The 23,615-nt window shown below is 45.9% G+C and overlaps 1 protein-coding gene across 4 annotated transcripts; it reads right to left on the reverse strand.

Moving 5' to 3' along the window:
- Window positions 1-2,679: 2,679 nt before the first annotated feature.
- Window positions 2,680-22,652, reverse strand: LOC134342185 (zinc finger protein 239-like). 4 transcript variants are annotated; one of them, XR_010016964.1, is made up of 5 exons: window positions 22,542-22,652; window positions 17,997-18,164; window positions 11,212-11,414; window positions 9,800-10,040; window positions 2,680-6,160 (listed from the first exon to the last, which is right to left on the reverse strand). XR_010016964.1 is itself a non-coding variant. In XM_063040158.1 (4 exons), the coding sequence occupies exon 4, from the start codon at window positions 9,632-9,634 to the stop codon at window positions 8,681-8,683; it is 954 nt and encodes a 317-aa protein (XP_062896228.1). In that variant the 5' UTR covers window positions 9,635-10,040; window positions 11,212-11,414; window positions 17,997-18,164; window positions 22,542-22,650; the 3' UTR covers window positions 2,680-8,680. The 4 variants fall into 4 exon arrangements, 3 of the variants coding, with proteins under 3 accessions (XP_062896228.1, XP_062896230.1, XP_062896229.1); XM_063040158.1 differs by having other exon boundaries at window positions 2,680-10,040; window positions 22,542-22,650; XM_063040160.1 differs by having other exon boundaries at window positions 2,680-10,040; window positions 17,997-18,160; window positions 22,542-22,632.
- Between the last annotated feature and the right edge of the window lie 963 nt (window positions 22,653-23,615).

The following is a 23,615-nucleotide window of genomic DNA, read 5'->3' on the forward strand; positions in this document are numbered from 1 at the left end:
TTGAAAGAACAAGCCAAGAACAAGCTGGTATTGGGGTTGTGTGGGTCTGTCTTTAAAATATTAAATAAAATCATTAGAAAGAGCTGGCATAGGGTTGGAAGGTGTAGAATCTGTGGGTAGAATTAAGGAACAGCAAATGTAAAAAAAATCCCTGATGGGAATTGTATAGAGACCTCCAAACAGTAGTAAGTATGTGGTCCACAAATTACTATAGGAGATAGAAAATGTGTGCCAGAAGGGCAATGTTACAATAGTCATGGGGGATTGTCATGCAGGTGATTAGGAAAATTAGGATGTTGTTGGTCTCAAGAGGAGGAATTCCTAGAATGCCTACAAGATGCTTTTTTAGAGCAGCTCATGGTTGAGCCCACTTGGGGATCAGCTATTCTGGATTGGGTGTTGTAATGATCCAGAATTAATTACGTCTCTTAAGTTCAAACAACCCTTAGGGGCAAGTGATATTAATATGATCAAATTCACCCTGACATTGGAGAAGGAGAAGCTAATGTCAGGTGTGGAATAAAGTGAACTAGAGAGGCATGACAGCAGAATTGGTCAAAATTGTTTGAGAAGAATACGGGCAGGGATGAAAACAGAGCAGCAATGGCTGGAATTTCTGGAAGCAATTCCGAAGGCACAAGATAGACACATCACAAAGAGGAAGTAATATTCTGAAGGTAAGGTGACAAAACCGTGACTGATATGAGAAACCAAAAATCAACATAAAAACCAAAGAGAGCGCATGGAGCAAAAATTACTAGGAAGTTAGAGGATTGGGAAGCTTTTAAAAACCAACAGAATGCAACTGAAGTAATTAAGTAGGAAAAGATGGAATACATTGGTGAGCTAACCAGTAATATTAAAGAGGATGCCAATTTTTTCTTCAGGTATATATTGTGTAAAAGAGAGGTGGAAGTGGATATCAAACCACTGGGAAATGATGCTGGAGAGGTAGTAATGGGGTGGGGGTGCAAGGTGATGGCAGATGAACTGAATAAGTATTGTACATCACTCTTATCTGTCGAAGACTCTGGCAGGAATATGGAAGTCCCAGATGTCAGTGGTCAGAATGTGTAAAGTTACTTTACTCGGGAGAAGGTTCTTGGGAAACAGAGATGGTCTGAAGGTAAATAGATCACCTGGACCAGATGGTGAACACCCCAGAGATCTGAAAGAGGTGGCTGAAGAGATGTGGAGGCATTAGCAATGATCTTTCGAGATCTTACCCCGACTATCCGAAATGTCCTCTCCTCACCCACCCTCCCAACACCACCCCTGTCCCCGCTCGCAGGGCAACAGTCTGCCGGTGTTTGCCCCCCAATGTGGTGAATCCCTCTGCTCGCCACCACCGTGGGCTCAGACATTTCCACAGATGAGCCCCTCCTGTCCCCACCGGGACAAACATCCTGTCCGCCCCCTCTCTCACCGTCTTCATCCTTTCAATAAAATCCCCCTCTCCCTCCCCGGGGAACCGGCATCAAACCGACGGGCCGAGCGGTCTCCTCCTACCTCTCAGCGACACATCAGACTCCGGCCACAGGAGACGCTTCACAAACGCCCCAACTTCCCTCGGAGGGAAATGGAAATAAATAAAAAAGCGGACATTTTCTTTCCGCTAACGGTCAGGTCGCGCTGCAGCAGGAGACGGGGTAACGCCCTCTCGGCTGGTCCGCCTCCAGTATTGGGTGTAACCAGTGATTGACATCGCTTCCGACCAATGCGAATAGCGCAGCTCTGCAATCAATTCAATTCCTCTGTTGACTGTTCGGGGGGGGGGCGTGGCTCGTGCTCAGTAGCTCAGCCGTTAAACCGAAAAAGCTCGAGCACAGCAGCGCGTGTGTGACGTAAGGCACCGTGCTCGTAACAGCAGAAGCAGATACGGGGAGACCATGGGTGACGTCAGGCGCGTGGGACGAGGGGGCTGCTGTGTGACGTCACGTGAGGGGGAGCGCTTCAGTTTTAAAACACCTTTTGTTGGGTCCGATCTGGAACAACAAAATTAAATTCGGGTTTCATCGGGACCGGATCCGGTGTTGTGAGATGTGTCCGGCTGTGCCGTGTTGTTGGTGGAGTGGGCAGCGGGGTGTTTGTCTCCGGGCTCTCCTCAGCCCCGGTTTTCACTTTGCGACCGAGCCCGGGCCGTGGATCAATTCCTTGTGGTTGTGCAGGGGGTTTGGGGCGAAGGGACAGTCTGTCTGTCTGTGTGGGTCGGGGTTATGAGTGGGTGTGGGTGTGGGTCCCGGGACAAATTAACTTGTAAACACCGGACCATCTGGTGAATTGGATCAGACAGCTTCGCTCGCCTGTCCTTTCAGGAAACAACAATTCTCTCTTCATATTAATGACTGTCTAAACTTGCTGTGAACAAGATTCTGTGTTACAAGATTGTGAGTTACAGAGTCTAGGACAGCTGTCACCGTCATGGGCTGCGAGTGCAGACAGGGATTGGGGTCACTGAGCTGTGCATCAGAGAAGGACACGGGTTTGTACAGCCTCCTGTGGGGTAGAAATGTCCACACGGTGAATTCGGATCTGCTGGCACATCGGGAGTCTGAAAGGGAAAGGGAATAGGGAAGGGGCTGAGCAGAGAGTTGTAACAGGGGAACCTGTTCAGGGGTGGAGGGGTACAGGAGCTGTCTGATAGATCGTTTTAATTGTTTTTTATAATCTGACAGATGGTGACTGAGGAAGAAGCTTGTTGACGGAGGATACCCGGAGGCGAGCAGCTCAGACACGGAATCAGGAATTGAATTGAATTGACTTTATTTCTTACATCGATCAGGAGTAAAAATCTTTATGTTACGTCTCCATCTAAATGTGCAACGTGCAATCATAATAATTTATAATAGTTTATAATAAATAAAACAGACAATGTAATATAGAGCACACTCAAATCAGCGTGAGTTCATCAGTCTGACGGCCTGGTGGAAGAAGCTGTCCCGGAGCCTGTTGGTCCTGGCTTTTATGTTGCGGTACCGCTTCCCGGATGGTATCAGGAGAGTGACAGTGATGTGATTTCCTGTGTCACTGGTACAGACAGTCGTCTCAAGTGAGGAGTTTGTGTGGAGATGCAGCTTCCCTGGAGGTGGAGGAAAGAGGACACACCAACAGGTGGAACCAGCTGTGGGAAGACATGGTTTGTCAGGTCTGACGATGAGCTGAATGTACCATAACCTTCAGACTGAATCAGAAAACCATTCTGAGGGTATTTGAAATGTCAGAAGCAGGGGAGATGTGACCACATGTGCAGAGGGCAGGGGTTGTGTCTCCATCAGACCCTCAGTGAGATGGTTCAAATTACAATGTGCAGCGATATGAAAGTACGGTGTTTGGGGTCGGATTTTATCACTGATTCTGACACAGTGAGAGGGTTAATTTTGCTGTAAGGAAGCAACATTAATGGAAGACGACACAGGGACTTAATCAATTGCCAGTTGTTTAGCAGAAGTGACCAATTTGTATGTTACCTTGACAGAAACAGATATTCGCAGTGGTGACAAAGGGGTTCAGTCTGGTTTACTTCAGGTTGGAGAGGGGTGTGGAGTTTTGAAATCAATGCCTTGCGGTGTCACCATCGTTAATTTGTCATGTCCGGAGTGGTGGATCACACAGCACGGAAACAGGCCTTTGGTGGGACATACCTGTTCTGACCATCCACTCACTGTCTACACTGATCCCATTTATCAGCACTTGGTTCATAGCCGACTGTATCTCGGCAGTTTCAGTGCTCACCCACTTCGTAATGTTGTGAAGGGACCTGCCTCCACCACCACCTCGGACAGTGTGTTCCAGATTTCAGCTACCCCCGAGAGAAAAATCTCTTCCTCAGATCCCTCTAATCCTCTTCGTCCTCTTTAAATCTATGCCCTCTGATCTGTGACACCTCTGTCCCAGGATCGTGGCCGACATGGGCATCAGTGAGGCCTTTGACAAGGTTCAGCATGATAAGTTGCTGTGGGAAGTTAGATCACATGGGATCCAGGGAGAGTTGGCTAACTGGATGCACATTTGTTTTGATGGTAGGAAGCAGAGAGTGATGGTGGGAGGCTGTTTATTGGACTCAAGGCCCGGTCCATTTGGGTTCCCCAGGGTTACAACCATTGCTCTTGTTATCTATTGATATTTAATTATATTTGCATTTGCACAGTTTGTTGAATTATATGCTCTACTTGATCTTTCATTGATTCCATTGCTATTCTATAGATTTGCTAAGTGTTCCTGCAGAAAAAAGAATCTCACGGTTATATGTGGTGAAATTTAATGAAGGCTATGGTGCAGGTAGTTGGAAATAGGCAGTAAAAACAAAAGCAGGTCAGCATTGACTAGGAGGGCCGAAGGGCCTGTTTCAGTGCTGCTGGGCTCTGTGACTGTAATAATATTCTGATTTGTAATTTCCACAATCAGTGCTTTGCTACTAAACACTGAACCCAGAAATTTACCAAACAAGAATGGGAACCCTTAGCTGGCTACAAAAAGCGTTTACAAGTGTTGATACTTGCCAAAGGGGGTGTTACTAAGTACTGACCATGCAGGGTGCCCAAACTTTTACTTTGGGCCCTTTTCCTTTTTTGCTATTTTGGAACTGTGAAAGATGGAAATAAAAATGTAATCTTGCTTAAAATAAAGAAATCTGTTATCTTTATCTATATGCCTTTTGGAAGTCAGGTCATCTTTTACTCGTTTAGCTATTCACTGTAACAGAAATTTAACCTGGGGTGCCCAAACATTTGCATGCCACTGTATATATCCTGTGCCTTCCGAATTGCTTCCAGAAATTCCAGCCATTGGTGCTCTGTTTTCATCCCTGCCTGTGTTCTTTTCAAATCAATTTTGACCAATTTTCCTCTCATGCCTCTCTAATTCTCTTTATTCCACATCTGACTTTAGCTTCTCCTTCTCCAATGTCAGGGTGAATTTGATCACATTAAGATCACTTGGCCCTAAGGGTTCTTTGAATTTAAGTGACCTAATTAATTCTGGATCATTACAACACCCAATCCAGAATAGTTGATCCCCAAATGGGCTCAACCACGAGCTGCTCTAAAAAAGCATCTTGTAGGCATTCTAGGAATTCCTCCACTTGAGACCAACACCGTCCTAATTTTCCTAATCACCTGCATGACAATCCCCTATGACTATTGTGTGCCCTTTTGGCACACATTTTCTATTTCCCATTGTAATTTGTGGACCACATACTTACTACTGTTTGGAGGTCTCTATACAATTCCCATCAGGGATTTTTTTTTTTTTGACATTTGCTGTTCCTTAATTCTACCAACAGATTCTACACCTTCCAACCCTATGCCATCTCTTTCTAATGATTTTATTTAATATTTTACCAACAGATCCACACAACCCCACTACCAGCTTGTTCTTTCAAGAAACATACAAGTATCTGGGAAACAAGAGGACCTGCAGATGCTAGAAATCTAGAGAACTACACACAAAGTGCTGGAGGAGTTCAGCATGTTAGGCAGCATCTATGGATGGGAATCAACATTTCAGGCCGAGACCCTTCATCGGGACTCTTGATACCCTCATATCTGGAATATCAACAAGCAAAGAAAATAGAAAGTAGTGTGAAATAGGGAAAACCTTTGACAAAATTTAGTTCAAGGCGTTTAAAAACCTGCCAAACAGAGCTCAAAGTTAACAAATACAACAAAGACAATAAACACTTTTATCAATACCAACATTGATTTTTTAAAAAAAATAAAAATATCTTGGTCCCATTTCAATCAGTAAAATTTAAAGATAAATAAGAACTGAAATGATAACCTTAGAAACGACTATTTACACTCAAACACACTTAGATTAACACTACCTTGGACAGAAGGAGGAAGAGAAGTAACACACATGAAAAAAATATCACACAAAGGTCAGATAAAACTTCTAAGTATATACTTTCAACAAAATTGAACAGGATTCAGAACTCCATGTGTGTGCATGCAATTGTGATAAGAAATATAGACCAGAAAACTTAAATGAGATGCCAACTCAGGAAAATGAAAAATCACTATGGAAGAAAACATTAACCAGTGGAATGAGTATGACCCTCCATGGGAGACATCCCAACGATCTGAGCAGACGAGATGGTGACAAGGAAGCATCGAGCATCTGACTGAGAGTTGGAGACCTCTTCCCAGAAACAGAGCGGTTCCTTGCAGAAATATGGGACAAGGTGGTTAACAAAAGGAAAAAAAACATGGTGGTAGGAGAAGATGGCGGCACGCCTGCGTGTGCACAGCCCTCCAGTGAAAAATGATATCGTATCTGTTAAATAGGGGCCGTGGACAACTCTGATTTGATGGAGAATGGATGTGAAAGCACAGAGGAACATCTGGAGAAATTTATGAAATGCTCGTTTGCTGCTGTCATTACTGTGTGGTCGGGAATGTTTCGGAGGGTAGGCCTCATAATCCCCGGCCTTGCCTGCTTTTGGTGACCGAGATTGAGGTCGAATCGTTCGGACTCAGTACTCGGTGTCAGAGAGCTGATCACAGCTCGAAGTTTTCGGATGACTCAGAGTCGGATTGTGGTCGGGTATGGCAGGGAGAGTTTCTCTTCCTTCTCCCGTCTGCGTGAGATGTGGGACATTTGAGAAACTTTGAACTTTACTGTGCTCACGGATTTCTTCATCAAGTTATGGTATTGTTACACTGTTTGTAACTATATGTTATAATTATGTGGTTTTGTCAGTTTTTTCAGTCTTGGTTTGTCCTGTGTTTTGTGATATCACACCGGAGGAAATAATGTATCATTTCTTAAGGCATGCATTATACTAAATGACAATAAAAGAGGACTACGTGTCTTCATAATCACATAAAAACAAGGCAGTAAGTGCAGAAAATGCCAAGAGAAACCAGACACAATCCAACACATTCCAGGATCCTGCAGCAGTTTAACTCAATCTGATTACTTGCAAAGGTACAATCAAATGGCAAATAATATTCACAAAAATCTTGCTTTAAAATACAAACTCATGAAGGCCCTCCATCACTTCATAAAGGCATCAGATTTCAAGCCTGATCCAGTTCAGTCAAAATATTACAAATTATATGATAATCAATACATTATTTCAGATAGGACAATCCATAATAACCATCCGGATATAATATTACAGGATAAACAAGCAGAAACAATTCTCTCAATAGATAAAACCATTCCCCACACACACATGTTCCTCGACCAGTGGAGCACCTCACCACAGGTATTGTTTGTGTCACCAGTCAGACAACTGAAAGATTTTCTCTGTCAATCAGCTTCCAAATGTTGTTACTCTGTCATTCGTTGCCGCACCCCCATCATATCCCTTCTCCTCATCATACGTTCTTACCCCGACCATCATCCAGATCCACAAACTGTCCTGTGCAGACCTGCCTCTGGTTTCTGACCCTGCTTCATTGAACATCCAACTAATGGTTTCCCATTCTGCTTTCAGTCTTTAGAGGACAGTGGTGTGTTCTAACAACCCTTTCGAAGCAGGGAAAATGACCCATAATGTGGAAATGAGTCGTCATTACGGAAGTTAACGACCAATGTCATTCTTCCTCAGCCCAGAGACTTGAGAGGCGAAGAACATCTCAGACAGAACTGCAGTCAGCTCGACTTCTTGAGTCTGCAGAAAATTCAAGGGAAGCCTCTTCACCCACAGAGTGGTGACTGTTTGGAACCCATAAGCACAGGGAGAGCGAGAGATGAACAACAGGGCAGGATTTCAAAGGACCGTCGTGGAACTGAATCACTGGCAGGGTCCAGCCGGCCTGAGTTGATTCTCTACTGTATACTTGGTGCGTTATAAATTCACTAAGTCTGGAGACAGAGTTTAAAATAGAACTGATATATTTGTCTCCGATCTAGAATATTAAACTACAGTTCCATTAAAGGTGAATATGCAGCAGAAGAAACTCCTCCCATGCCCAGTGACCAGGGTGCAGAACTGGGTGTGGTGAGCACCAGCAATAATTGCAGAGTTCAGCACCAACAGTCACTCTCAAAATTGCATTCAGCAACTGTGATGGACAAATATCCAGCAAGCAGCTTATTGAAACTTTCTCCCCAGTGTGAACCCGGTAGTGTATCACAAGTGTAACATGCTGTAAGGTTTCACTGCTAATGTAACGGCCTCTCTGTAATGTTTCACTTCTGAGGTAATGGTTCTCTGTAGCAGCAATGTTTAGGTTATGACTAGAGATAACAGGGTTTTGGCGTGCAGGGCTTTCCAATGACAGAAATGTTTTTTCTTGTGAGTCTGGAAGGGAGATTTCATGGTCTTTTGCTGGGGAGAGATGAGAAGACACGAATGGAGAGAGTGGGCCCTTTTGCTTATTTTTTGTTTCCTTTACTAACCCTACAGTCAAAGTAAGAATTATAAAGCTCAATCGTTTAATCACATATGGTATACTGTTTGTTATTTCGGGGTACTGATTTGTAACAGGGAACACATCACACAGCATCCACCCAAACGAGATTTCTTAAGTTTGGCCGGGCTGGAGGGCTATCACCCCCTATATTAAACTGCTAGCTGAAGCGAGAGTTACATAAGGTTAGATGACTGAGTGACTCACTTCCCACATTCAGAGCAGGTGAACGGCCTCTCCCCAGTGTGAACTCAGTGATGCACATTTGGTTGATTTGGCTGAGAGAATCTCTTCCAAATATCTGAGCAGGTGAACGGCTTCTACACAGTGTGAAGTCGCTGGTGTCTCAGGAGGTGGAATGACCGAGTGAATCCTTTTCCACATTCTGAGCAGGTGAATGGCCTCTCCCCAGTGTGAACTGACTGGTGTTCCTTCAATTGAGATGACTGAGTGAATCCCTTCCCACACACTGAACAGGTGAACGGCCTCTCCCCTGTGTGAACTGACTTGTGTACAAGTAGGTGGGATGACCGAGTGAATCCCTTCCCACAGTCTGAGCAGGTGAATGGTCTCTCCCCAGTGTGAACTCTCTGATGTTCCTTCAGATGAGATGAGTAAGTGAATCCCTTCCCACAGTCTGAGCAGGTGAACGGCAGCTCCCTGGTGTGAACTCGCTGGTGTGCCTTTAGGTTAGATGACCAAGTGAATCCCTTCCCACACACTGAGCAGGTGAATAACCTCTCCCCAGTGTGAACTCTCTGATGTACCTTCAGTTTAGATGACTGAGTGAATCCCTTCCCACAGTCTGAGCATTTGAACGGCCTCTCCCCAGTATGAACTGACGTATGTACCAGTAGGTCGGATGACCGAGTGAATCCCTTCCCACAGTCTGAGCAGGTGAACGGCTTCTCACCGGTGTGAAATCGCTGATGTCCCTTCAGTTCAGATGACGAAGTGAATCCCTTCCCACAGTCTGAGCAGGTGAACGGCCGCTCCCCAGTGTGAAATCGCTGATGTATCTTCAGTTGAGATGATGAACTGAATCCCTTCCCACAGTCTGAGCAGATGAAAGGCCTCTCTCCAGTGTGAACTCTCTGATGTACCTTCAGTTTAGATGAGCAAGTAAATCCCTTCCCACAGTCTGGGCAGGTGAACGGCCGCTCCCCGGTGTGAACTGCCTGGTGTCTCAGTAGGGCGGATGACCGAGTGAATCCCTTCCCACAGTCTGAGCAGGTGAACAGCTGCTCTCCAGTGTGAACTCGCTGGTGAGCCATTAGGTCAGATGACCGAGTGAATCCTACCCCACAAATTCAGCAGATGACCAGCCTCTGCCCAGTGTGATCTGACTGGTGTGTCCACAGGTCGGAAGACCGACTGAATCCCTTTTCACATACAGAACAGGTGAATGGCCTTGTCCCAGTGTGAACTTGCTGATGTACCTTCAGTTGAAATAACCAACTGAATCCATTCCCACTGTCTGAGCAGATGAATGGGTTACCCCCTGTGAAGTGATGGGCTTGCCAGTCGGTCAGATGATTGAGTGAATCCCTCCCCACAGTCTGAGCAGGAAGGATGATCGAGTGAATCCCTTGCTGCACTTCTTAAATATCTGGACAGAGATAGCAAAACTGGCGTGTTGTGCTCAAGATTGCTGTAGACAAATTCCTTGCTGTGTTTAACCTGTAAAAATATTTACAAAATCCATCAATGGGTGTCGGTCAACATTTCAGAAGAGATCAATTAAGTTGTCAAGGTGTGATCTGACATCACATTGTTACAGTGAAGTTCAACCCAAGTTCGAGACAGAAATCATCTTCTCACTGGGCACTGTGCTGGTATCTGGAATGACCATCAATTCCCTGATGCTGTTCCTGTCTCTATGAGAATGGGGCATTTCCATCATCTCCAATCTCTGACCTGGCTCAGTTTGACTCTCTCCACTGGTATTATTCCCTGTTCCCAATGAGCTACATGGGTTCCTGGCCCCACAGTAACTGAAACACTCTGACACAAATAGCTGGCAGTGCATTCCACACACCCACCACTCTGTGTAAAAAATTACCCCTGACATACCCTTGGTATTTATTTCCAAGCACCTTAAAACTATGACCCCTCTTGTTATCCATTTCAGCCCTGGGAAAAAGCCTCTGGCTATCCACACGATCAATGCCCCTCATCATCCTATACCCCTAAAAAAGGCTCTAAACATAAACAAGGAAATTATACATTAAAGATTTGTTAGAAGTATACAAAATTATAAGGGTATAGATAGGGTTAATGCAAGCAGCTCTTTCCACTGAGGTTCGGTGGGATGGCAACCAGAGGTCATGGGTGAAAATTTAACGGGAACGTTTGGAAAATCTCTTTACTGAAATGGTCGTGACAGTGTGGAATGAGATGCCAGCACAAGTGGTGAATATGAGCTCGGTTTCATCATTTCGAAGAGGTTTGGATGGGAGTCTGGATGGTAGGGGTACGGAGGGCAATGGTCCCAGTGCACGTGGTTGCATTAGACAGCTTAAATGTTTTTTTGGCATTGAATAGATGGGCCAAATAGCCTGTTTCTGTACTGAACTTGCCCCATGTTTCCATGACAGAGAAGCTGGACAAACTTGTTTGGAAGGGATACAGTAGGCGTGACAATGGAGCAGCAATGGCTGGAGTTTCTGGGAGCAATTCGGGAGCTGAGTGATCGATACATCCCAAAGAAGTGGAAGCAGTGGAAAGGCAGGAGGACACAACCGTGGCTGAAATGAGAAGCCAAAGCCAACATAAAAGCCAAAGAGAGGGCAAACAAAAGAGCAAACACTGACAGGGAATGGACTGGCACAGTGTGAACTTGCTGATGTACCTTCAGTTGAGATTACTGACTGAATCCATTCCCACTGTCTGAGCAGGTGAATGGGTTCCCCCCTGTGTAAAATGACGAGCATGCCAGTCGCTCAGATGATCGAGTGAATCCCTTGCTCCACTTCTTAAATATCTGGACAGAGACAGCAAAACCGGCGTGTTGTGTTCGAGATTCCCGTAGACAAATTCCTTGTCATTTTTAACCTGTAAAAGGATTTATAAAATTCATCAATTGGTGTAGCACAACAGTTCAGATGAGATCACTTCAGTTGTCAAGGTGTGATCTGGCATCACACTGTTACAGTGAAGTTCAACCCAAGTTGGAGAGAGAAATCATCTTCTAACTGGGCACAGTGATGGTATCTGTAATAACCATCAAATTCTCTGATATTCTTTCTGTCTCTATGAGAATGGTTTCAGAGGAGATGAGAGGGGTAAGTTTTGTTACGCAGAGAGTGCTGAGTGTGTGGAATGGGCTGTCGGCAACAGTGGCAGAGGTGGATACAATAGGGTTTTTAAGAGACCCCTGGACAGGTATATGGAGAAAATTAGAGTTAATTTCTCAGGTATGGACATATTCGGCACAGCTTTGTGGGCCGAAGTGCCCGTGTTGTGGGGTAGTTTTTTTTCTCTATGTTTCTACCATCCCCAATCTGTCACCTGGCTCAGTTTGACTCTCTCCATTGGTATTATTCCCTGTTCCCACTGAGCTGCATCGGTGCCTGGCCCCACAGTAACTGAAACACTCTCACACAAATAGCCTTTGTTGACCTGCAGCTGGGATTTTCTTTCATGTATATTAACTTAAAGTGCCACAGTTTTAACACCATATAAACAATTCCTGCTGAGATGAATGGTTGGTCTGCACAGCTGTTAAAAGGACTTAATGTGAATTTTTGTATTATTTCAGGTTCTTGTCACAGTCACAGAAAATTACAACACAGAAACAGACCCTTTGGGCCATCTAGTTGATGCCGAGCTACTTAAACTGTCTACTCCCATACCCCTACCATCCAGGTACCTATACAAACCTCTTAAATGTTGGACTTGAGCTTGCATGAACCAGTTGTGCTGGCTGCTCATTCCACACCTGGATGACCATCTGTGTGAAGAAGTTTCCCCTCATGTTCCCCTTACCGTTACACCTTTCACACTTAACCCATGGCCTCTGGTTGTAGCCCACCCAATCCCAGTGGAGAAAGCCAGCTTGCATTTACCCTGTCTATGCATCTCTATCACAATCAAATCTCCCCTCAGTCTTCCACATTCCAAGGAATAAAGTCCTGATCTGTTCAATCTTTCCTAATAACCCAAGTCCTCCAGACCTGGCCACATCCTTGTGAATTTTCTCAGAACTCTTTCTACCTCTTTTACATCTTCCCTGTAGGTAGGTGACCACAACTGCAAACAAGACTCCAAATTAGGCCTCACCAATGTCTTCTACAAGTCAACATAACATCCATGGGACCGAAAGAAGCTGCAGAAGATTGTGAACACGGCGCGGCGCAGCGCATCACACAAACCAATCTTCCGTCCTTGGACTCACTTTACACCGCACACTGTCGGAGCAGTGCTGCCAGGATAATCAAGGACACGACCCACCCAGCCAACACACTTTTCGTCCCTCTTCCCTCCAGGAGAAGGTTCAGGAGCTTGAAGACTCGTATGGCCAGATTTGGGAACAGTTTCTTTCCAGCTGTGTTTAACCAACACCCCTGACCCCCCACACTCACACAAGCCAATCTTACCACTAGAATATTAGACCTCTGCTAGTTTAAATTCCTGAACTAACAAATCCCTTGTCACCGCTTTGACTTTCCTCTGCCAGGTAATTTCCCGACCCCCCCCCCCCCCCCCCACCTCGAGCAGTTTCTAAAGTGGCCCACCTGTTGTTGTGCAGGATAGCATCAAGAGTACTCTGCGATGGCTGTTTAACCTCATTCCCCTTCCTGACTCTCACCCAGTTTCCTGTGTCCCGCACCTTGGATGTAACTCACCTCTCTTCATGTCATATCTATCACCCCCTCCAACTCCTGGATGATCTGGAATTCATCCATCTCAAGTTCCAACACCTTAAAGTGCAGGGTTAGAAGCTGCAGCTGGATGCACATCTTGTAGGTCAGTGGTCCCCAGCCACCGGGCTACGGACCGGTACCGGGCCGCGAGGCAATGATATGATTTGGCGATATGAGTCAGCTGCACCCTTCCTCATTCCCTATCATGCCCACTGCTGAACTTGAACGCACGCGAGGTCAAAACGCACACGTCATCTATATCAGCACGGGAAGAAGATCAACTCTTCGAGCTTGCAAATGACGGCAGGCTGAAAAGTACATTTGACATAACATCTCTGCCGGCATTCTGGATCAAAGTCAAGGCTGAATATCCTGGGATAGTCACGAAAGCATGGAAAACGTTGCTCCCATTTCCAACATATTTCTGCAAAGCGGGGTTTTCTGCAATGAATGCAATGAAAACTAAATTGTGGAATAGAGTGGACATAAGGAACCCCCTTCGAGTATCGCTGTCTCCCATTACCCCTCGATGGCATCGTCTTGCTGCAGGAAAACAAGCCCAGGGCTCCCACTGATTCAGCGATATTGGTGTGTTGCAATGATTTTATATGTTCATATGGGGAAAATATGTGCTGTGTGTTTAATATCCAAACGTTACTTAAAATGTTATGATGACCTACAAGTGACTTATAATTGACTTATCACTATATAACAGTAACATATAGTAAAAGCAGGAATGATACGATAAATACACAGCCTATATAAAGTAGAAATAATGTATGTACAGTGTAGTTTCACTGAAGAGAATCGCCAAAAACAATTTGTAGAAAAAAAATCGGTACGTACACGCATGCGCACACAAGTGCCCGTGCAAGGCTTCATGGTCATTGTAGTCTTTCTCAGAGTAAACACAACTTATTTGACTGCTACCCTTGTCCCTTGGTAACTCTACCCTGCCCCGCTCCCCAGTCGGCCGCTCCGCAAGAATATTGTCAATAATAAACCAGTCTGTGGTGCAAAAATGGTTGGGGACCCCTGTTGTAGGTGAGGGCATCATGAACACTGCAGGTCTCCCCACCTTCCCACCAATGTCCCTTCTAATTGGTAATGACCAGTGTGCACAAAAATCTTGTACTGTGCATTTTTCCCACCCAGTGACAAAATGTGAACAGTGAATTTTATACAGAGAGGTATTCATTTTTACAGCTAGCAAATCACTGTCACTAAGAACTTTGATCTCCTTTGGGTTCGATCGGGTTCATCTGCACTCTCACACAACCTATCTCGTAGGCCTGTTAACAGGTAATGAAGGATTTTCTCACAAGAGCCTTTGCACCCAGCGCTCCGGAACCCCAATCCTCCCAGTGCTCAGATACGGTGGCCACTCGGGTAAAACAGCAGTGGCAGGGAAGGGAAGGTCCCTATACCCTGAGATCCACACAGGGAATACTGAGGATTATTCCGAGACAGGGAGGGAAGAATCCAATAAAACCCCCAGAGTTAATGGCTCCACAAAGACAATTGCCCACCCAAATGCTGCCCAATCCATGAGCAGGAGGAGGGACAGCCCTCAGTGATTCCTGTGTCTGCACCCTGGAAGCCTCAGGAAATGATAATGATCACGAATCAGGCCCCAGATAGAAAAGAACAACCAGCACAGTTTGCTCAGTATGTCCGCAGTACTACACAAATGTATAATGCGACCCAGGAAGATTTATTCGGTCTCTGCTGCATGATTCTGTCAGCTGATGAGGGGTGGAAATGGAAGGCAGAATTGAGATACCAAACCTATCAGCAGTTACAGGCGGGAAACCATAATGAGAATGAACAGACAGACCAGATTATTCAGGCCTTGGAAAGGGCTCTCCAGCAACTCGTAAACATCACTAAGGTACAAGAATGCAAACCTCAGCCTGGGGAAATTGGGACCAGACTATTGGGAGCGATTTGTGCCCTGTTAGGGCACTTTCACAGGAGACCAAGCCTTTAATGATGGGAATCCGTCCCCCAGTTTAATGCTTACTGCTCCAATGCTTACCAATTAAGTTAGTCATAGTCATAGTCAGAGTCATACTTTATTGATCCCGGGGGAAATTGGTTAAAGTTAGCCAACATGATTAAAACAAATCATATGGATTGGCCTGAGAATCAACGAAATCGAATGCAACGAGCTTTGACATATTTTGGGACCCGGCTTTTGAATCCCGATCAACCCCGAAGGGAGCTAATATTAAAGGTGATTATGTTCAGCGGGAAGCAGGACGCGAGCGGGCTATATCTGGGGATCAGAAATTGGAACGAAAACTGACTAAGGGACAGGTGGGGACAACAACCGAGGGAAGAGTCTGGAGTTCCTTGCCTACACTTGACGAAACAAGCATCCAGCACCAAGGGAGACTGGCAAGACTTGGTTGTGGGCCAACTCTGATACTAGAAGGAGTCTGAGGTGAAGGCGGGACATCTGGTAAGGCACTCTTTTAATATTGACCGAACCCAAGATGGTGTTCCCCATCTCTGGGCAATTTCAGGCCATGAATTCGACTACACCAACTGCCCCCCTGTCCGGATCATCATGAAAGAAGGCCAGACTCTCCCACCCATTCCACAATATCCCCTCAATCCCGAGGCAATATTTTATGACGATGCAAGCTCTTCTGTGGATCCAGCAGCATATTCTGGCTATGCGATGGTGACGGACAGTGAGATAGTTGAGCAAGCCTCTTTTGAGGCAGCTGTCTCCGCCCAGAAGGCTGAGCTGTTTGCTCTGACTCGTGCCTGTATCCCAGCAACAGACTAAAGTGTGAACGTTAACCCAGATTCCCGTTATGCATTTGGAATTGTACATGACTATGGGCCAACTAACCAAAATACTCCAAGCATTACATTCGCAGGTACAGCAGGCTTACAAGGAAGAGAACTACCCTGCAGAGAGGAGGGACTATCCCACCATAGAACCTGGGGACTTTGTCCTGATCAAGAACTGGAATTGAGGGAAACTCAGTTCTCGGTGGAGAGGACCACATCAGGAGTTACTGACCACCCCCATGCTGTGAAACTGAAGGGGCAATCTCGGTGGATACATCGAACGGACTGCAAACATGTTACTGAAGGAACTGAGTAGAAGGACTCTCTCGGACTAAAGGAAAATGTATTGGTTGATAGTCGTGTTCGTGTTTATGACTTTGAGAGGGCTCACCCCAGCATCTGGGGGCCCCGATGTTAACACCTTTCTGTCTGTGTGTCACACCTGTGCCAAACAGGTAGAACTAGGGGCCTGCTGGGTTTGTGGTGAAATTCCCCAGCATGGTAAAACTATGATTCCAATGTCAGTAATCCTGCTCAGAGTGAGGAACTCTCAGCCTGGGCTTTCTCATATAACACGCGGGGAAGAGAGGTGAGGAACTGTGGTTCAGTCAGAGATGACTGTGGATGTCAGTGTTTTGAGGGACGGTATCTCAGGCCCCCACCAAACGGAACTTCCTATACTGGGAAACATGCATCCTGGCCATACTTGCAGGTGCCCAGCAGCGGAGAGGAATAACTGAGACTGAGCGATTGTGGATGATCACTTTTCTCTCCTATGGAGTAGCCAGGAATTCATGAGAGACAATCAATTTGGCTACAGCACTTGAGGAGCTGGCCACAATACTGCAGGGGCCCTGACAGAAACACAGGCCCAAGTAACAGAAATATCCTCTGAAATAATTGCAATCCGGCAAACAGTCTTACAGAATCGTATGGCTTTAAATTTTATCCCAGCTGAGAAAGGGGGAACCTGTGCTATTATTGACACAGAATGCTGCACCTATATCCCTGATGAGTCTACTAACATTACGTCCCTCTCCGAGCACACTGCCAAGGAGATTGACAGTATCAAGAAAGTAGGGCAAGATTTACACGGGTTCACCGAAGAGTCGAAATGGTGGTCTTCGAAGGCCTTTTCGGTAATAGGTGGGGCATGATATTGCATTATGGCCTAATAGTTGTACATATCATTGTAATAATTACTGATGTATACTGTTTTTACCCACTGATAAGTCAATGCTGTACTCAGTTGCTTTCTCTGTAAAAAAAAAATACTGCTTTGGTGATCATGTAATGATCAAAAGGAGGGAATGATAAAGTATGTAAAAGGGTTAACACGTCGTTAACCAATAGCAGCCTGTTTTTCTGAAAGAAACTGCTGATGATCAACAGATGTGCAAAGCCATGCTGAGCCATATTTCTTCTTGAGGGTAGCTAGCTGGGGTTTCAGGATGCTTATCTCCTTGTGCACTCATGCGTAGAGATAGGACAGCTTCAGTCTGTTCTGTGTGTGTAAGCCATTATAACAATACGTAATTTGCCTTTCAGGGCTGTCCTGTAGTAAATAACTTTTGCTCCAGTCTGTCTTGTGTGTGGGCTATCTAGACAGATATACCTGTGGTGTAAGGGGAATTGTTAGTCAGTTAGTGGATTGGGTGGGAACAGTCATAGACTGTTCCTGTTTGAGCAACTAACTGAGTAAGCCCCGGGTGCTTGGAATAAAGAGTTTGTACTTATACAGTCTCTGAGTGACTTTATCCGGATTCGACTTCCACAGAATGGGAGTGGTTTTAAAGGGCTGGGCAGCTGGAAGCACATTACCAGACCTGGAGTGATTGCAAATGGGTCTGACAGAGGCATAATTGGTTCTTCTGGGCACATTCAGTCTTACTCCAACTATTTCCTACTTTCTCTTGTACAGTTATGTAAAGTCTAAAGGTCCAGTGTTTGAGTAAATGAGACTCACCAAACTTTCTCCTGACTGAATCACTGGATTCTCCGAGTCAGATGGGTCCTCTCCAGTTGATGCTCTCAATCCTCGGGCTGGTTCACTTGTTGCTGTTCCCTCGTCTTCAGTCGTGGTTTGCTTCCAGTTGGGGTTTTTCTTCCTATAAATCTCTCACCGCAGGTCTAACTTTAACAGGAAAGATAATGAAGCACATTAACAATAAAAAGGAGAACAAAACATTTCTGCTTAATGTTACTAAGAACAAAACTCACTGAAAATTAAACGTTGAAGGCCGATATAATGATCTCAGTGAACAATCTTTTATTGTCCCTCACACATCACAAAACAATATGGGATAAAAAGGAGCCATCATTCAGACACTGTCAGACATCAGACACTGGAACAGAATTAGGTGATTCGATCCAGCTGGTCTGCCCCACCACTCAACTATGGCTGATTTTTATTCCAATACCATATTCCTGCCTTCCACCTGTAACCCTGAAGCTACTTCGAAATCATGAATACATTAATCTCTGTCATAAATATACACAAATGGCAGCCTGAACCAACCTCTGTGGCAACAAATTCCACAGATCAGACATATTTTGGCCAAAATTTTTTCTCATCTCGGTTTTAAAGGGAAGCATCTTTATTCTGAGTCTGCTGTCAGATCTCCTCTCCAAGTCCACTGTATCCAGGCTTTTCAACATCCGGAAGGTTTACTTAACCATACATCCCTCCACCACCCCCACCGTCCCTCTGAACTCCATTGAGCACAGTTCCAGAACCATCAAATGCTCCTCATACATAAAGCTGATCATTCCTGAGATTATTCGTGTAAACCTCGTTAGCAACAATTGTACTGAACACATTTCCAGGAATAACAGACAAATTGGTACCAGGATAATTTACAGGGAAAAGTTGTGGTTTCTTTACTGTTCTACTATCACAGAATGAACCATTTCCATTCCCAGCTTAAAACAGGTCCATTTCAGGAAATATAAACCAGTTCAGGGTGAATGTAATAAAAAGAAACTTAATTTCCAGAAATGCTCAGGAGGCAAGGAACAGCTGTGGGGAGAGGAACAAACTTTACAATTCAGGTTAATAACGTTTTGTCAGAATGACTGCAAACATTTTCAGCTTTTAGTGCAGATCCGCAGCAACTTGAGATTCTGCTTGATTTCCACTGAGTCACAGACAGGTGACAGTGTGTTGTGGGGTTGGGATTTGCAAACACAGTTTGAACACCAAACTCACAGGTCTATTTCTACTGTTGTAAACACGGAACAGCCCATTTACTCATAGCCTCCCCCTGTGAGGATGGAATGGGACTGCATCCTCTCCTCAGATTAGCAGTCATTGCTTCCAAAGGAATTCCAGAAACAAACATCTGATCCCAGACCAGAAATACCCGCTCAACACCTCATAAGCCCAAGCAGCTTGATCCCCGGGTCCATTTTACCTGGATCAAAAACTGTGATATCCCCAGGACCCAACCTCACAGAGTCAACAGCTGAACCTGCCACTCACCGACCCTGAGAGTCTCACACATCGTCCCCGCATCTCACACTGGGTAGTGCAATCTGGGATTTCCCCACAACCAGTGTCCAGCTGCTCAAAATTTCTGCTTCACTGCAGAAAGACGACCATCCCATCCCATCTGTAGAAGCACTAACCAAAGTCAAAACCAAAACACCGACAGTTCCATATGCCTGGAAAGCTGATCACAGGATTATAGCCCAAGCACCAACTCTCCCAGTACTCTTTGCTGCCAGTAAAATGCTGCAGTGTGTCAGACAGTCACAGTTCAAAAACTAGCAATCCCACACCAATGCACAACAGAACTGGTACCTGATGACCCTCGGGCATTCCAGCTAACAAAAACTGATTCTGGAAATAACTCATCAAGGCCAAATGTGCAAAAGAAGACCTCACAATGAAGACAAAGGTTAGAAGAAAGATTTTAAACGCAAACAACAGGAATTCTGCAGATGCTGGAAATTCAAGCAATACACATCAAAGTTGCTGGTGAACGCAGCAGGCCAAGCAGCATCTATAGGAAGAGGCGCAGTCGACGTTTCAGGCCGAGACCCTTCGAAAGGACTAACTGAAGGAAGAGTGAGTAAGGGATTTGAAAGCTGGAGGGGGAGGGGGAGATGCAAAATGATAGGAGAAGACAGGAGGGGCAGGGATAGAGCCAAGAGCTGGACAGGTGATAGGCAAAAGGGGATACGAGAGGATCATGGGACAGGAGGTCCGGGAAGAAAGACAGGGGGGGGGTGACCCAGAGGATGGGCAAGAGGTATATTCAGAGGGACAGAGGGAGAAAAAGGAGAGTGAGAGAAAGAATGTGTGCATAAAAATGAGTAACAGATGGGGTACGAGGGGGAGGTGGGGCCTTAGCGGAAGTTAGAGAAGTCGATGTTCATGCCATCAGGTTGGAGGCTACCCAGACGGAATATAAGGTGTTGTTCCTCCAACCTGAGTGTGGCTTCATCTTTACAGTAGAGGAGGCCGTGGATAGACATGTCAGAATGGGAATGGGATGTGGAATTAAAATGTGTGGCCACTGGGAGATCCTGCTTTCTCTGGCGGACAGAGCGTAGATGTTCAGCAAAGCGGTCTCCCAGTCTGTGTCGGGTCTCACCAATATATAAAAGGCCACATCGGGAGCACCGGACGCAGTATATCACCCCAGTCGACTCACAGGTGAAGTGATGCCTCACCTGGAAGGACTGTTTGGGGCCCTGAATGGTGGTAAGGGAGGAAGTGTAAGGGCATGTGTGGCACTTGTTCCGCTTACACGGATAAGTGCCAGGAGGGAGATCAGTGGGGAGGGATGGGGGGGACGAATGGACAAGGGAGTTGTGTAGGGAGCGAACCCTGCGGAATGCAGAGAGAGGGGGGGAGGGAAAGATGTGCTTAGTGGTGGGATCCCGTTGGTGGTGGCGGAAGTTACGGAGAATAATATGTTGGACCCGGAGGCTGGTGGGGTGGGAGGTGAGGACCAGGGGAACCCTATTCCTAGTGGGGTGGTGGGAGGATGGAGTGAGAGCAGATGTACGTGAAATGGGGGAGATGCGTTTAAGAGCAGAGTTGATAGTGGAGGAAGGGAAGCCCCTTTCTTTAAAAAATGAAGACATCTCCCTCGTCCTAGAATGAAAAGCCTCATCCTGAGAGCAGATGCGGCGGAGACGGAGGAATTGCGAGAAGGGGATGGCGTTTTTGCAAGAGACAGGGTGAGAAGAGGAAAAGATTGCTCATATGTAACATTGAGGAGGTGGGACACAGGGTGGACCAAGGTTGACCCAGATGGCTGATGCATAGCACTGAAGCGGGTGGCAGGAGACTAAATAGAGGTTGAACAAGATGGCAGGGATGAGCAAATGGAACCAGGTGGGAGAAGGGATCAAGGACAATCACTGATGGTCCTCCAACAATACACAGATACTGAATGAATAGTACAAAAGATTCTAAAATAACAAAGTTATAACAAACAACAGGAAATTTTCCATATATACTTTGACCCTCACCAAATTTTTATCAACACACCATAGAAAATTTCCCATCCGGACACTTCTTGCTTTTGCATGGTAACTACCCTGCCTATGTCTGCGAGGAAATGCAGAGACCTTTAGATACAGATCTTGTCTTGTACATACTGCACCAACAACCATCGCTGGGCTCTTAACGTGCAGGAGCAATGGGTGGTTAAGTGCCTTGCTCACAGACAGAACACGCTGCCTGGACTGAGGCTCGAACTCATGACCTTCAGATTGCTAGTTCAACAGCTTAACCACTTGACCATGTGCATATCACAGAAACCCCTGGACTTCCCAGTCCCTTGGTAAACCAGGCAGTGAAATCAAAGATCCCCATCACGTAGGACATACTCCTTTCTCACCCACCCCAATCGGGGAGAAGACACAACAACCAGAAAGCTCAAGGACAAATGCGAGGAGCCTCAGGGAGCGAGGCAAGTTGGGGGAAGTTAACAGGACTCAGTGGCCAACATCATATTTCCCAACACGATATGGAGGAAGCATCACCACCCATCTGGGGACTATTGATAGATAGATAGATAGATAGATAGATAGATAGATAGATAGATACTTACTTAGACATACTTTATTGATCCCGAGGGAAATTGGGTTTCCTTACAGCCGCACCAACCAAGAATAGAGCATAGGTATAGCAATACAAAAACCACAAACAATCAAACAACAAAATGCAAACTATGCCAGATGGAAAAAAAGTCCAGGACCAGCCTATTGGCTCAGGGTGTCTGAGTACACACCACGTGATCCTGCGTCACAAAGCGGAGGGTGGGACAGATGTGCGGCACACAGCCTCACGTGACCTGTTGGCGGGACTTCCATTTCAATTCTGCGGAAACAGACAGCTTGGGCTCCTGGTTTGGATCGTTCAATGAAGATTAAGTGAAGTCTACGCATTTCTGACGAGCCCAGGTAACTGGAAAATAAACGAGTAATTGGCCCTCAGTTCGGGGCTCACGGCCAGCATCAGATCTCCCCGCTCGGGAACGGTCTTAATACTCACCGATAGGAAAGTGATACCTTCGGCCCGCAGAAGTGATCCCAACTCAGGAGGCGAGGATACCCTACCCGATCCCGCAGACGATCGGCTTCAGCACTGAGCGGAATGGAAAACACCGCCCACCCAGACACTGTGAGCATGCGCGAAGTGAGTGTTACATCATCCGGAGGGCGGGGCCTTGGAAACAGACGCGCAGATGTGCCCAGCTGTGGTTGGGGGGGGGGGGGCAAACGCGATCACGTGATCAATGGGGTCTACCACCCAGGCAGGGACTCCAGCTACCAACTACTCACCTTAAATGTATTCGACACTTTAACCCCAGGGAAAATATATCATCTGTCAACTCTACTTATTCCTCTCGTAATCTTATAAACGTCTACACGAGGAATTCTGCGGATGCTGGAAATTCAAGCAACACACATCAAAGTTGCTGGTGAACGCAGCAGGCCAGGCAGCATCTATAGGAAAAGGTACAGTTGACGTTTCGGGCCGAGACCCTTCGTCAGGTCATACTGAAAGAAGAGTTAAGAGATTTGAAAGTTGGCGGGGGTGGGGGGTGGATCCAAAATGATAGGAGAAGACAGGAGGGGGAGGGATGGAGCCAAGAGCTGGACAGGTGATTGGCAAAAGGCATATGAGAGGATCATGGGACAGGTCACACCAGCCTGCGCCGCTCTGGAGAAGACAACCTCTCGTTATGGCTCATGCCCTCTAATCCAGGCAGTATCCTGGTAAACCTCCTCTGCGCCCTCTCCAAAGCCCCGACATCCTTCCGAGAGTGGGGGCGACCAGAACTGTGTGAAACACTTCAGATGTGGTCTAACTAGTTTTATAAAGCTGTGTTACAAACTGTAACGTTTTAGAAACGAACCAGCAGCTGGAGTCTGGTTTTGATGTTAAAACCACTATCTTTATTAGTATCTACTTATTATATAGTAATTTAACGAACTAAAGGAAAGTTAACAGTGTTATGTGTGTATATATGTGTAAATATAACAGCCAAACTTGCCGCTCACATCTTCTCTCACCTTAACTGTATGAGACATTTCAACCCTCAGTAAAATATATATCGTCTAT

The sequence above is a fragment of the Mobula hypostoma genome, unplaced genomic scaffold (assembly GCF_963921235.1).
Source record: "Mobula hypostoma unplaced genomic scaffold, sMobHyp1.1 scaffold_82, whole genome shotgun sequence".
Taxonomy (NCBI): Eukaryota; Metazoa; Chordata; class Chondrichthyes; order Myliobatiformes; family Myliobatidae; genus Mobula; species Mobula hypostoma.